Source organism: Crocodylus siamensis, chromosome 2 (genome assembly GCF_052110815.1).
Source record: "Crocodylus siamensis isolate JL-2025a chromosome 2, ASM5211081v1, whole genome shotgun sequence".
Lineage (NCBI taxonomy): Eukaryota > Metazoa > Chordata > Crocodylia > Crocodylidae > Crocodylus > Crocodylus siamensis.
Genome location: NC_143396.1, coordinates 182,786,757 through 182,800,262, shown reverse-complemented (window position 1 = coordinate 182,800,262; position 13,506 = coordinate 182,786,757). Strand labels below are relative to the sequence as shown.

The following is a 13,506-nucleotide window of genomic DNA, read 5'->3' as shown; positions in this document are numbered from 1 at the left end:
AGGTCCAGAGGCTCCTAACTGTATGTAAGAACCTCCATCTCAAGAGATCTCCAGTTTTGTATGAGGTTGGGAATATAGAATAGTAGAAAATGAGGGTTGGAAGGGATCTCAGGAGGTCTAGTCCAACCCCTTGCTCAAAGCAGGACCATCCCTACTAGATCATCCCAGACCAGGCTTTGTCTAGTCAGGTTTTAAAAACCTCCCAGGATGGAGTTTGCACAACTTCTGTAGGTAACCTATTCCAGTGCTTTGAGATCTGCCTGATGAGAGAGTGTTTCTTTCTTAATATCTAACCTAAACTTCCCTTGCCATGAGCAACTGGTGCCTCCTGAATCTGGGGGGGGCACCCGCAGAAGATGCTGATGGCGGAGGCCCTGTCAGGCAGGGCACCAGCCGTACTGACGGCATCAGTGTTGGCCATTGCAGGGGCACCGGCCCCACTGGGGAGGCACATGCACCCCTGTGCACCCCCTACCAGTCACTTATGTCCCTTGCTGTGATTTGAGACCATCGCTGCTTGTTCTGCCATCTGCCACCACTGAGAGCAGTCTAGCTTCATCCTCTTTGGAACCACCCTTTGGGTATTTGAAGGCTGCTATGATGATGATGAACATTTGCTTCTGCTCTGTCTGAAGCTAGGAAGATTTAGAGGGCTCAGGCAATTTAATGCTTGATTTCCCGTAAAAAATGCAAGATGGGTTGGATTTTTTTTGGGTGGGATAACTCAATTTTGCAGTTGAGAATGTAAAATTCTAGTGCATATGACATCCATAATGCAAGAGTTTTAGGATAGTGTCTCTCATTTTTGCCTTTGGATTTTTATAGGGACCTTGACAATTAGTCAGGCCTTAGGAATCCCACTGCTTGTGTGTGTGTGGAGCGTGGGAGGGATGTATGCATGGGCATGCACGTGTGGTACATACACCACAGAACTGTTTCATCTGGGAAAGGGACCTTTACTTTTCACTAGAAGCTTCAGAGCAAGACATAGGACCTGACTCACCAATCTAGTTTTATGCTGGTCTCTCGCCACTGAAATCAATAGTATGATTATAGTGCAGTGGTACTTGCCCTTTTGGCCATGTAAATGCTAGATGAGTGTCACAGGGCCCTGTCTGTGGCCCAGATTGGGCCCTGGGGCCCAGCATTTTGCCTTTGCTGCCCTACATGCCAGGATTGGGTCCTGGGGAACAGCACCACTCCCTCCTGCCCCTGCCTGCTGGGATTGGGCCCAGTGGTGCCAGTGCCTGACCCTGTATTCTGGGATCAGGCGCTGGATTCAGCGCACAGAGCCTGGGGTTCCCCATGGATCCTGAGGCTTAGTGGCAATGATGTATTGGTACCATTCCCTGCTGCCAAATTTCTGAACATGTAGGGAGCCCTGCGGACAAGGAGACGCAGCTCTGTGGGCCAGATCTGGCCCACAAGCTGGAAACTGAGCATCCCTGCCCCAGTGTAAAACTGAATACTCTAATCAGCCCTATCCAGTGAAATGAAAAGCATTTTGAGTAATTATCCCATCTCCCTTTTCCACAGAGCTGTGCTTGAAGATGATGCCTACAGTCGAATCAAGCAGGTTCTGAGATGGTATTTGTCAGGCTTCTATAAGAAGCCAAAGGTAAGAAATTGCATATTTCTGTGGATATGAGAAATGTTCACACCTATTGCTATAGCTTTTATATGTATTGTGTTGTTACAAAGTGTTTTGTTCCTCCTGTGAAATACTTAACCAGCAACTGGCTCACTTCTTGCACTGGACAAGCAGGAGGCGTTGAGCCAGTCATGTGGTAAATAGAATAAATATGCAATTATTTGGGAGGCTATTTCCTTATGGTACTATGTCAGTGTATTCTGTAGCTGAATGAACCTGCTCTGGGTGGTGGCAATAAGAAAGCTTGACTCCCTTACAAAGCTTTTATCAGTAGGATATAATGATTGGTTATGCAGCAGGTCAAACCATGGATCAGGCGGAGGTAGTTAGAGCAGGGAAGTGAGTCAGATATTAGTCACTGACTCTGCCTTGCTATAAAATTTTGCGGAAAGTTACTGTCTCCCTATTTGTAAAACAAGCTAATTACTACAAATGAAAGCCAGTTTGACTGTTGGGGTCATATCCTCCCCCAGAATATTACCAAAGCTGTTTGGTGTATGAGTGCTGTGGGAGTGTGACTGTTTAAAAATAATGTAAATGTCTTTTATATTGTGCAGGGAATAAAAAAGCCATATAATCCCATTTTGGGCGAGACATTTCGCTGCTGTTGGTTTCACCCACAGACCAACAGTCACACGTTTTACATAGCAGAACAGGTAAGCGGCTTTGTTTGGAGTCGAAGCCTTTTGAAGCACTGGAGCAATTAAATCTTACTCCTTTTTAGTACAAGAAACCAGTTCATATGCTCACATATCAACAGTAGGCAATGTCTACAAACTAGTCATGGTATGTGAAGTTTTTTCCCTGTGCTTTATCCTGCGTATCATAGCCTACTGTTTTGCTATAACAGGACTTCTTTGGAGTCCTTCTAGGATAAAATCCTTCCATGCTATTTGTTAAATGATGAGCAGTACTGAGACAAGAAGGCTGATTTTTAGCAGGGACCTACAGCGCGACACCCGGATCTTAGCAATGCAAGCAGTAGATTCTTGACCCACAACGCTAACCTGTTAGCAGGTTTTAAAGACCTTCTGTCCTCTGAACTCTGCCCCGTCACTTGCTTATTGTAATGAAGTGTATTGTATGTAGAAGCATTGCTCTCATGTACAGTACGAAACATATAATCAAATTCTGCTGTTAGGTATACCTTCTGATTGAGGTGGTCAGGTGTAAATGAAATAATTATCCCTATTTGCTGTACGGGTTAAAAAAAGTGAATAATTAGCTCTTTCAGAATATATGTGTTTAGCAGTTTTTTTAAATTCTCTGCTGAAGTGATTTGAATCCCTATTAAAATTAAGCATCTGAATCCTTTAATTTGCTTTCAAGCCAATTCTTCCCGCTTGATTATCAAGTCTTCTTGATCCTCATCTTTTCTACCACTACATCACTTTTTATGGAGGTGATGATGGAATCAATGGTATGTCTACACAGATTGAAATAAGGGTCTCAAGTTGTGCTGTATGTCCAGGCATTTAACACTGGTGAGCATCAAAATCCAGTGTGCACAAAATCTGGGATATAAAGTAGTTCATATACTGTCATGGAGTCTGTCTGCAGAATCTTGTGGTTTTGCAAGTCTATTAGCCTATTATAAAGAAATCTTATTCCTTTGGCTGCAAGTCTCTCTTGCTCAAAGAAGAAGAGACTTCTGGATATAAGACCAGATTTTAAGTAGCCCCAATACCCCCTGTTCCGCTCCCAAATTTAAGACAGATATTCAAATGAGTTCTGCCCTTATTTAAGATGCAAAATAAGTGCTTGTAAAGGTGTTTTGTGCTTCTCAAAAATCTGTCTGAATATCAGTGGGAAGTGCTGCCTCAGAGATCTGATGGCTGGGCTTGTGTTTCTGTGAATTTTTTACCATGTTTTCAGAGAGGAAAACACTGTTACCCCAGACATGTCTATAAGTAGAAGAAGAAAACTTCAGATCTCTTTGTAATTTAAAGTGCTGCTCTGTTCCGTGCACTAGGGCTGCAAATGCTTATTTGAGGGGGCCTCTTGTCCCTGAACCCTGAAGAACTATTTGCAGTGCTAGAGTTCCAGTTGGGGTGACCTTGCTTGAAGTCACAGTAGGAAGAGTGACTCTACAGAATGGAGATCTCCTTCATCGTGGTCCAGGAACGTGTCAACTCTCCCCCAGCTGATCACATGGCCCTAACAATTTGCCAGTAACGTAAATCTGATTTTTAAAAGGTCCATCTGCAGAGGTTTGTGCTAGCACTTGTTCTATTGTTTGAGGGCCAATTTGCACATTTCACCTCAGATGGATTGCAAGGAGCATCATTAATCATTAATGGTGTGTTTAGCTGTTTGTTTGTTTGTTTTTTCTTGTAGGTTTCTCATCACCCGCCAGTATCAGCTTTTCATGTCAGTAATAGGAAAGATGGGTTTTGTGTTACTGGCAGCATACTAGCTAAGTCAAAGTTTTATGGTAAGACATCAAACCTAAACATCCTCAAAGTGACCTATTGGTGGTGGTGTTTCTCTGGTGGAGTTCTTAGTCCTGCCTGCATCTCATGAAAAATTAAGAGCAAAAAAGTTGCCAGTTGGACTCTGTAGTATAGCCTACATAGCTCCTTTAGGAGTAGAGAATCCAATGGTAGCTACCTCCAAGATAGTTGGGAAAACTATTATGTATAGAAAACATACATGCTTGAAATCTTGCTATTGTGCTATCCATACAGGGTACCATAATTAGAGGACCAAATCCTGTTCTTAGAGACACATGCCAAGCCCATCTCCTTCAGCACATGCATAAATTATTACAGAACTTGGCCTGTAGCAACTACTTGACTAATAATAATAATAGTTTGACAAGGTTGAGATTTGATGCTGAGGACTCCCCTAAGACCTTCATATAAATAGAGTGGCAGGACTTTGGACAAACATCTGATGGGAATTCACAGGGTCTCAGACATATGCTTACTTTGTGTAATTATCAAAGTTGCACTCGCAAAGGCCTAGGTGTCTACCCCAGATTGCCAAGATGCACAGCCCCTGGTAAGAATAGTTGCTTCAGTACTTCTGCTTTCTATGATCTTCAGCCACAAATCTGTCAATATACATCACGTGAAAAGTGCTTCTGTTGGCCTTGAAAAACATAACACTATTTGGAATTACTTCATTTACTTGCATATAAGACTGCCCTGCCACCCCTGCCAATAATGAGATTCTATATATGGAAAATGTATATATTTGTTGCAATTTTCCAGATATAGAATCTAATTATTAGGGGGAAAGGGACAAATGTGAAAACACTGGGCATATCTATGCAAGACATTTACTGTGGAATAGACTAATTAGTTCTGTAGTAAACGTCTGACATCTACAGTGCAATCTGTTAGGCTGCAGGAAACTAATTAACTCTGCAGCAGGATAGCGCTTCCAGATATCTTGCTGTAGAGTCTCTTTTACTGTGCAGCACCACACATGTAGGCACTGATGCGGCTGGCTGTGGCACAAGGGTGCTTCAGTGTGGGGCGTTGCCTGCTGGCTAGCCCTGCGCTGGAGCATCATCAAACCCCAGCCAGCACTTTCACAGCATGTTGAGCTGAGTCAGAGCAGCTGTGCCTCCTCCCCTCCCCTCCCCTCCCCAAGTCCCCTGCCAGCCGGGGCTGCTCTGACCCAGCTCTACATGCTGTAGTCCTGGGCACATGTACTGGAGTTTATTGCTTCCAGGCACTGCATTTATACAATATGCACCATAGCTTGTTTATTATAGGCAACTTACTACAGGTACCCATAAATTTTGTTCCTAAATTGGGAAAGAAAGGAACAGCTCAGCTGTAGGACTGAAGTGGACATCAAAATGTATGAAGTATAATGGCTCACCATGGGCTGGAAAAGAGTTTGTGCTGAGGGGGATGAAGTACAATGGGCACTACCACGTGAGTTACTTAGATGGATGGCACTAACTTATTCTTGTGGTAGCTTCCCGTAGATCAAGTGGTTTTGGCAGCAAGGGGAGGGTGTCAAGGCTGGCTCTGGCCCTGATATTGCAGTACCTCCAAGCCCAGTGCCAGTACCCTGTGGAGGGAACACCTGGGGTGGGGGGGTGTTTTGTTTTTGTTTGTTCGGTGGGGGTTAAGGATCAGGGGGGAAAAAATGGTTCCCGTCACCATTTTTTGGCACCAAGGGAGGGCGTTGGAACTTGCTCCAGCCTCTCCAAGTGCCAGCCTGGTATTGCAGTGCCTCTGGACTGATACCCATTCCTTCCTGGGGACACAACTATCCTTTTTTGCACGCACACGCACACCCACCCACCCACCATATTTGCCCAATATAGGCCTGTATGTTATAGTCGTGTTCAGTGTTGGCTGCATTTAATCAATTCCATAGTTGGTTTCCATTACTGAGCACATGCTGCTGTTGGCAGCAGTTTATTGATAGACAGTGTATTTGATGAGGTTTCCTTGTCTGCAAATGTAAGACGAGAAGCATTTCCCCCCATGCTGACTGGGGAAAGAAATCTTGTGTTATATTTGAGTAAATACAGTAGTTGGTCTCATGAGACAGATGTGCATCAAGTAGCTACACTGGCTGAAACTGGACTAACCAGTGCTGTCCTTAGTGTTTATGGAATGCTCATCAAACTGGATGAATTTTGTAAAGAAGAAAAAAGACTTGGCAGGATGGGTAAAAATCCACCATGAGTGTAGGAAATGCCTTATTGCATCAAACCTGGCTAGTACCTAGATACTTTTCTTCCTCCTCAGTTAGTAGTTGGTTGATACCCAAAATCATTGTCTCCCCATTAAAAGATTTATGTTTAACTTTGGAGAGATGCGTTGACCTGTACTTTTCAACTCTTAGGTAACTCGCTTTCTGCTTTATTGGATGGGAAAGCCAAGCTTACATTCCTAAACAGGAGTGAGGATTACATTATTACTATGCCATATGCCCACTGCAAAGGTAAGATATGAGGAGCATTAAGAAAGGATGTTGGAAGCAAATGGATATACTGTTGTAGAACTGTAATTAGTCCTGCAGCATTTTCCACACACCTTTCCCACATTGAAATAATTAGACACTAAATGCATTTATAATCCTAGGATTTTTGGGGGGTGATATCTTTTGTCAGACCAACTGCATAGTTGGAAAAAAGTTAGACAAGCTTTCAAATGCAAGACATACAAGGTTATCTGAAGAATGTCTTGCATTTGAAAGCGTGTCTAGCTTTTTTTTCCAAATGCAAGACATTCTGTATCGGATGACCTTGCATATCTTGCATTTGAAAGCCTGTCTAACTTTTTTTTCTAACTGCACAGTTGGTCCAACAAAAGATATCATCCCCCAAAAAAATCCTTGCCATGGCTACAGCATTGCCCTAACACTGCCTAGGATATAAGCCATGTGTCTCACCATGAGGACTGCAGATAATTGGACATCCAGCTACTCTCATCGAAATCATTTAGGTTTGTACAGGAATGCCTGAGAGCAGAAGTAAATTCATTGCAAACTCATAGTTAATGCTGTTGAGAAACTAGTAATACTCCACTCATGTGCTGTAGGTAAGGTGTCCATGAGTTTCTGGCTTGTGATGATTGATAACTGAAATGCTTAATGTTCAACTAGAAGTTCTTAATGAATTATCTAGTGCCTTAAGAATAAAGGAGTTAAATATATCCCTACCTTCTCCTGCAATTTCCCTGTTAGTCCATATTTGCATAGGTAAAGGATCTTGAAACTATAATACCATATTTTAAAAATCAGCTTAAGTGAGATTGCTTTTTGACTTGGTTTTAAATAGTACGAGCCAATTTTGGTTTTATTATTCTGGTTCAAATATGCACTAAAGTCAGTGGCAGAACTGCTGATTCAACACTAAACTTGGAATCTTTCCTCAGAATTCTATAATTAGCTGATATTTGGCCTGCCTGTATAAAACCAAGTTTTTTCAGTAGTTGAGTATATAGTTTTGGCATATTGAGTGGAGACCACTTAGGAAATGATAGCTAGTGTAAATTACATTCTTTGTAGCAGGGATACAGGTTTTAACCATGTTGGTCTATAAGCTGAAAAATGCAGAACATTTGGCAGAGGTGTTGTCTTTTTTTAGACCAACTAAATTGTTGCAAAAAAAAATATTTGCGAGCTTTCAGGCTCACATGCCCTTCCTTGGGCAAGGGAGAAAGCAGAGATTGTAACATTTTTCCCAGGTAGAAATGAAAATTCATAATGCACAGGAGGATAAAAATGTGTTATAGTGTCCCCTGGGTGGAAAAGTTCCATTTATGCAAGTTAGGCTCAATTAAAAGTTTAACCAGTCTGCTTTCACCCTCAAATGAACTTTTCAGAAAATGTGTGCATGACAATAGGGAAATTTCGGTCATCATTGAAGTATTCTTTACTAGAAGAGAATGTACAATATCTTAATAAAAACCCTTCTCTTCCCCAATTCATTCTTACGTCTGGACTAGGTATTCACTATTCAGGAGACCACAGCTCCTGAAATAAATGGAACTGCTGCTTGCTGAACACGTTTGAAAATGTGATGGCTGTAATCGGAGGTCTTATTTGAGGCAGTCCTGATTTTGTCCCAGCTTTTGCCCTGGATGAAAATAGGAGCAGCATAGCCCCTTACACATACAGCTGTTTTGGTACTTTTCTGCCAGTAGGTGGCAAGAGAGAGCAGACATCCTGCCAGGCTTGTCCTTGAATTAATCCCAGTTAAGTTAAATGAGCTGCATTTAAATTACAGGTGTGTGTGTGGGGAGGGGGAAGAGACAGTTAACATGTTTTATCCAGTAAACTTAGCTCACAGGTACTTGAAGCAGGACAATGAACATGAATGTCTGTAGAATCCTGGGAGAAAAGGCTTTCTCCTTTTTTTTGCTTCTATAGACATTTACTCTTCTCTTTTGCCTCTTTTCAGACCCTCTGCCATTATTCACATCTTCTGTGAATCCACCATTCCTTGAGTGACCTCTTTCCTTGAATATCTCTAAACTCCACTGGAAAGATTTATTGTGTTTTGATAGGTAGAGTAAGGAATGGATGTTTCTGGGTTATGTTGTAGGGCCAATTTTTTTTCCTGGAAGTCACAATTTTTTCAGCAGTTTAGCAAGGTTGTCCAGAGTTGACCCATTGCCTCTGCAAATACTATATTCACTTCATTGTGGGTTTTTTGGTTTGTCTTTCAGGAATTTTATATGGTACCATGACAATGGAGCTTGGAGGGAAAGTTACCATTGACTGTGAGAAAAGTAACCACAGGGCAGAACTGGAATTCAAGCTAAAGGTAATGGATCTCATGGCTTATCTCTTAGCTTGTTTCAGACCTCATATATTCCAATTCATTCTCATCCAGGCCAGAGGTAGATAAGTCGTGAAGAATCTCACAACAGGCCAGTCCTGCTTGGGGTTTAAAAGCACAAGACTTGCAGCCAGAAGACCATACCTGGGTGCTAACTTACTATATCCCTTTGGTCAAGTCATTTATGGCCAGATTTTCAGACCTGGGCTGCCACTACTTCTTTGCAAGGGCGCTTATTTCTACTTGCAGTTTTTTTTTTCACTGGGTGAAATTCAGGTTTGTGGGTTGCAGATAAAATCTGAAACTCTTCTAAGTAATATTTAATAGAAGTGAATCTTAAAGTAGGACTTGAAGAAAAATGGGGTGGTCTTTCCACACAAAAAAAAAAGCATAGTTTCCATCTCCTGCATTGGTTAAAATTTTCTGTCTAACTGCAAAGTGAATACAAATTGGACATGGGGTTTCTCAGGTCATATGGCATTCCATAGATTTCTCAGGACAAAGACAGAGCATATTTTTGGAGGCAGCTGAATTGGGGTGTTGGGCAGAGGGTGGGGTGTTTTGGGTTTTTGGGATTTTTCTGTTTGTTTGGTAGCAGGGGCATTGTTTGTTTCATTTTTGTTTTGTGTGTGTTTATTTTTTAATGTCTCCTGTAGGGAAAACACATTTCATTTCCTTTGCTTGTAATTTTAAAGTTAAATGTTTCACCTGTTTTGTTGTATATGTAACCCTTCTGCTGGGCACTTGTCAGCAGCAACAAGGGCCAGGTTCAATTGTGGGGCCTAAATATATTTTACCTTGGCTCAACGCCCCACCCAGACCACTAAATAGATTACTAGAGTGTCCTGCATTAACAAAACTCCCTCCTTGCAAGGAGTGTAAACACGGAGGATAAATTCATTACAGACAACTAAGACAAAGGAAAGAAAAACACTAAATACAATTTAAAATACTACCAAGGTATAGTTCACAGATTGCACCATCTTGGGGAGGCTTCACCCATGCCCACGCAGTCTTGGACTTAAGGCTCGTACAAAGGCAGTTTCAGGGGTTTGCACCCTTATATCTGCCCTTCAGCAATGGGCTAGAGAGGGGACTTCACTGGAGAGCCCCTTGAGCTTGCTGGGCTGCAGGAAGCTGCCAGAGAGCACGGGTCCTTCTGTGTTGCAAGGGGTACCTTGTTGGTCCCTGCAATGCATTAGGTTGATCCCCATTTCCACATGGTGGCCTGGAGGGGTTAACTGTGGCTCCCGACAGCATGCTACACCCCTATACTCCTAGTCTCAATCTGCTGTGCACAAACTGACACAAAAAAAAAAACAAACTTCTAAGGAGAGAGCAGGGCTACCTCACTGGGCCTGAACTGGGCAGCAAAAGCTGCCAGTCCCATACTGCATTGAGACCTGAACATATAACTGGGGTTCAGCCATGCAGCTAGGCTGAAACACCATAGCTGTAGTAGAAATAGCAGATAAAAAAAGGCCCGGGCTTAGGGCTGTAGCCTGGACATCATCTCACCTATACCCCAAGCTGAGACTATACAATTTCAAAACAGGGGGGGCCAGGCCCCTGTAGCCAGTAACTGCCAGGACCTATTCCTGGGTAGTTTGCTCAGGGATTAATACCTCCATGGCATTAACCCACTTAAGGAAAAAAGAAAAGAGAGAGGGAATAGGAGTCTCAAACTACAAGACAGACTTTGTCTCCCTGTACCGGAGACTTCCCTGCAAATAGTGTTTGCTTGCCTCTCCATGAACAGGGGGTGTGACTCCTCCTCCCCCCACGGGGACCAGGTTTTCTGGTCCCAATGTAGCCATGCAGCTCTCAGCAGCCCCAGGAGAAAGTGGGAGAACCTTAGAGAGCAGTTCTTATATACCTGGTGTGACATCACAGGAGCCTCGTCCAACCAGGAAGGGCCACATTTTAGTGCCTTGCCTGGGGTCCTCTCAGGGCAGCACCAGTGCCAGTCTGGCCTCAAGGAGCCTGGCTGGCAGCCAGAGCATGGCTCTGGACAGCCAGGCTCCGTTTCTGGCAGTGCAAGCTGCTGCCACGTGCTGCACTGCTTTTTGCAACTTCTTTTTTACACCGGGACATCCTGGTGTCAAATTTTGGCACTGCATGGTGCACAGTTGTACATTCACAGTGCGCAGTTTGTGGTGCCACAAACAGGTTTGAGGTGCTGCAAACTGCATATGCATGCTCGTCTGGACATGTGCATTGTGCCCATGGGCCTGATAAAGTAAGGGGGAGTTTTTCCACTGATTTCAATTCGTTCTGATTCTGGCCATATATGAAGAAGTGCCTAACTGTGAATCTTAATGCTTTTTAAGAACTTGAAATAATTTAAGGGGAGAAATGCTGCCTTTTGTGGCTTAAACAGTTTGTCATGGTCCAAAGCTGGTTCAGGGGGGTTCCTACAGTTTGGTTGTCAGATTTGTGCATAGTGTACTGTAACTGTTTCATATTCACTTTAGCCACATTTTCAGCAGTCTTGTAAGAAACTTTTAAGTGATTCATGGCTTTGTTATTTATCTGGGTGTGCGCCAATTCTCTGGCGGATTATGGTACATGCATTCATTCATTCCTGCCATGCTCATCATAGATGAAGTCTTTTTCAGTAAAGACTGTAATAAATGTTTATGGTGATAGTAAACTTGTGTGGGTCTAACTGCCGAACCACTGTGGAAAGCAACAATCAAAACTGATGAAGAGATATGGTTCCATGGTGGAAACGGAAGAGATGGTCACAGCTGCCTCCACTTCCTGTTAGGCAGGCAGGCAGCCAGCCAAAAGAATTTCACGTTGTTCCAAGAATTTGCTGGAGCCTGGAAATACCCTTTTGATAGCCAATGGAGGCTTCCAATGCATTGGGTTTGCTTTAATTACTTCCATCAGTGGTCAGACACTGGTTCAGAAACCTACCATAAATGCACAAAACGCCATTTGCTTTGGGTCTATTTTACCTCTAGATGCAAAAGGTTTACTTTGGCTAGTCAGGTTTTGCACAAGTGTGGTTATACTGGTGTTTAGCCAGGGTAATTGGGAAAGATTCCCAGAAAAGACAAGGTCTTGCATTTAACATTCAGTAATGCATCTGAAAGCTTACTCCACTTCTCTCAGAGATCGCTGCAAGTAGACACAGTATCAGAATAGACAATAGACACAGTATCAGAAATAGGAAGGATAGAAGTGTGATGAGTTATGGTAATACAAGAATTCTTGCTCTCTTCCCCCCTCCCCAGCCTCTTAATGCTGGAAATGAAGCAGGTTTTAGCTTCAATCTCAGGCACTGCTTCTCTGACCCTCTTCCAGATGCATCCGGACTGATCGTTATTTTGTACTTTTTTTCCCCCAACAGCCCTTTTTTGGTGGCAGCACAAGCATTAATCAAATCTCCGGGAAGATTAAATGTGGAGAAGAAGTGTTAGCAAGCCTCAATGGATACTGGGTAACTAATGATGGTCCAAGTTGCTGACAAGTTAAAAATTATATCTGTGCATGGGAACAGGGTTGGGGGGAAGGACTGCAGCCTGAAAACTCTGAAACCATTGGTCACTTCCTCACTGTGCGAAGGGCAGCTTCCTTCAGAACATACCTCTTTGCCTTACCAAGCCACATCATTTACTATCCAACACATAGCATGGTGTGGAATAAGACATAAGACCTCTTAACCTGGTCCAGCTTGGATAATGGGAGCTTCAGTGTGCCTGCCTTTGTAGGACCTAAGATGAAGTCTATTGGAATGTGCAGGGAGTCAATTTTCATTGACTTCCATGGCTTTCAAATAGACCCTAGCATATAGTTTATAGGTCGCCGGAGGTTAATGGCTCGTGACACCCCAGCCAAGGGTCTGTGGCAAGTGGTTTAGTGGGGGATGATTCTGCCTTCAGCAGAGGGCTGGACAGGATAACTTTATGACATCCCTTCCAGCCCTACTTACCTATGATCCTATGAAATTTTATGTATTTGTAAATGGCTATCTGATCCCAGTTATGTGAGTATTCCAGCATCTCATAGTCTTTATCATGCTGTTGTCCCAACACTTCTGAAAGACATGGGTAAGTGCTGACAGCTTCCATGTGTGCCTGACAGGAGAAACAACTGATGATTTTTAATGGGCTGATATAGCATGTTCCAACTTTAACGTCACTTTAACATTTCTCAGATTTAGTATGGTCTAACACTAATGTGTAGCTTCCTCCTTAACTCAGCAATACTGATGTTAAAGTTATTCTGAAAGGGTTCTTTTAAACTTTTAGGGCATCTTTAAATGTGCTCTGTGGTGTGGGGGGGTGCTTTTATTAAAGCAGCTCTCAGGAGCTCCTCTAATTAAAGCACCCACAGTATCATGTGTATTCAGCATCCATGTTTTAAAATGGCAGTGGGTGTGCTTGTTCAATGAGCTTTAGTTAAAGCATCCCCACTGCCATTTTGAAGTGCAGGGACACTGAATATACTACTAATAGAGTCTGTTCCAACTTGGTCTAATTAGGTGTCAGAGCTGGCATCAGGCACATGTATAGGTCCCCTTTGTGCTATGTTAGAACTTCTATGTGGTAGTTGTAAAATGAGAAAATAGTTGTAATATTCATAAAAG

At 42.9% G+C, this 13,506-nt stretch overlaps 1 protein-coding gene across 2 annotated transcripts in view; it reads left to right on the top strand.

Annotated features, from left to right (window-relative positions):
- Positions 1-13,506, top strand: part of OSBPL5 (oxysterol binding protein like 5) — a 219,276-nt gene that overhangs the window by 195,190 nt on the left and 10,580 nt on the right. For both annotated transcript variants that reach the window (XM_090032528.1, XM_090032527.1), the window contains 6 exons: positions 1,537-1,618; positions 2,209-2,307; positions 3,989-4,085; positions 6,467-6,565; positions 8,797-8,894; positions 12,268-12,357. In XM_090032528.1, the coding sequence (XP_089888654.1) occupies positions 1,537-1,618; positions 2,209-2,307; positions 3,989-4,085; positions 6,467-6,565; positions 8,797-8,894; positions 12,268-12,357 (565 nt within the window). The remainder of the gene's footprint in view (positions 1-1,536; positions 1,619-2,208; positions 2,308-3,988; positions 4,086-6,466; positions 6,566-8,796; positions 8,895-12,267; positions 12,358-13,506) is intronic.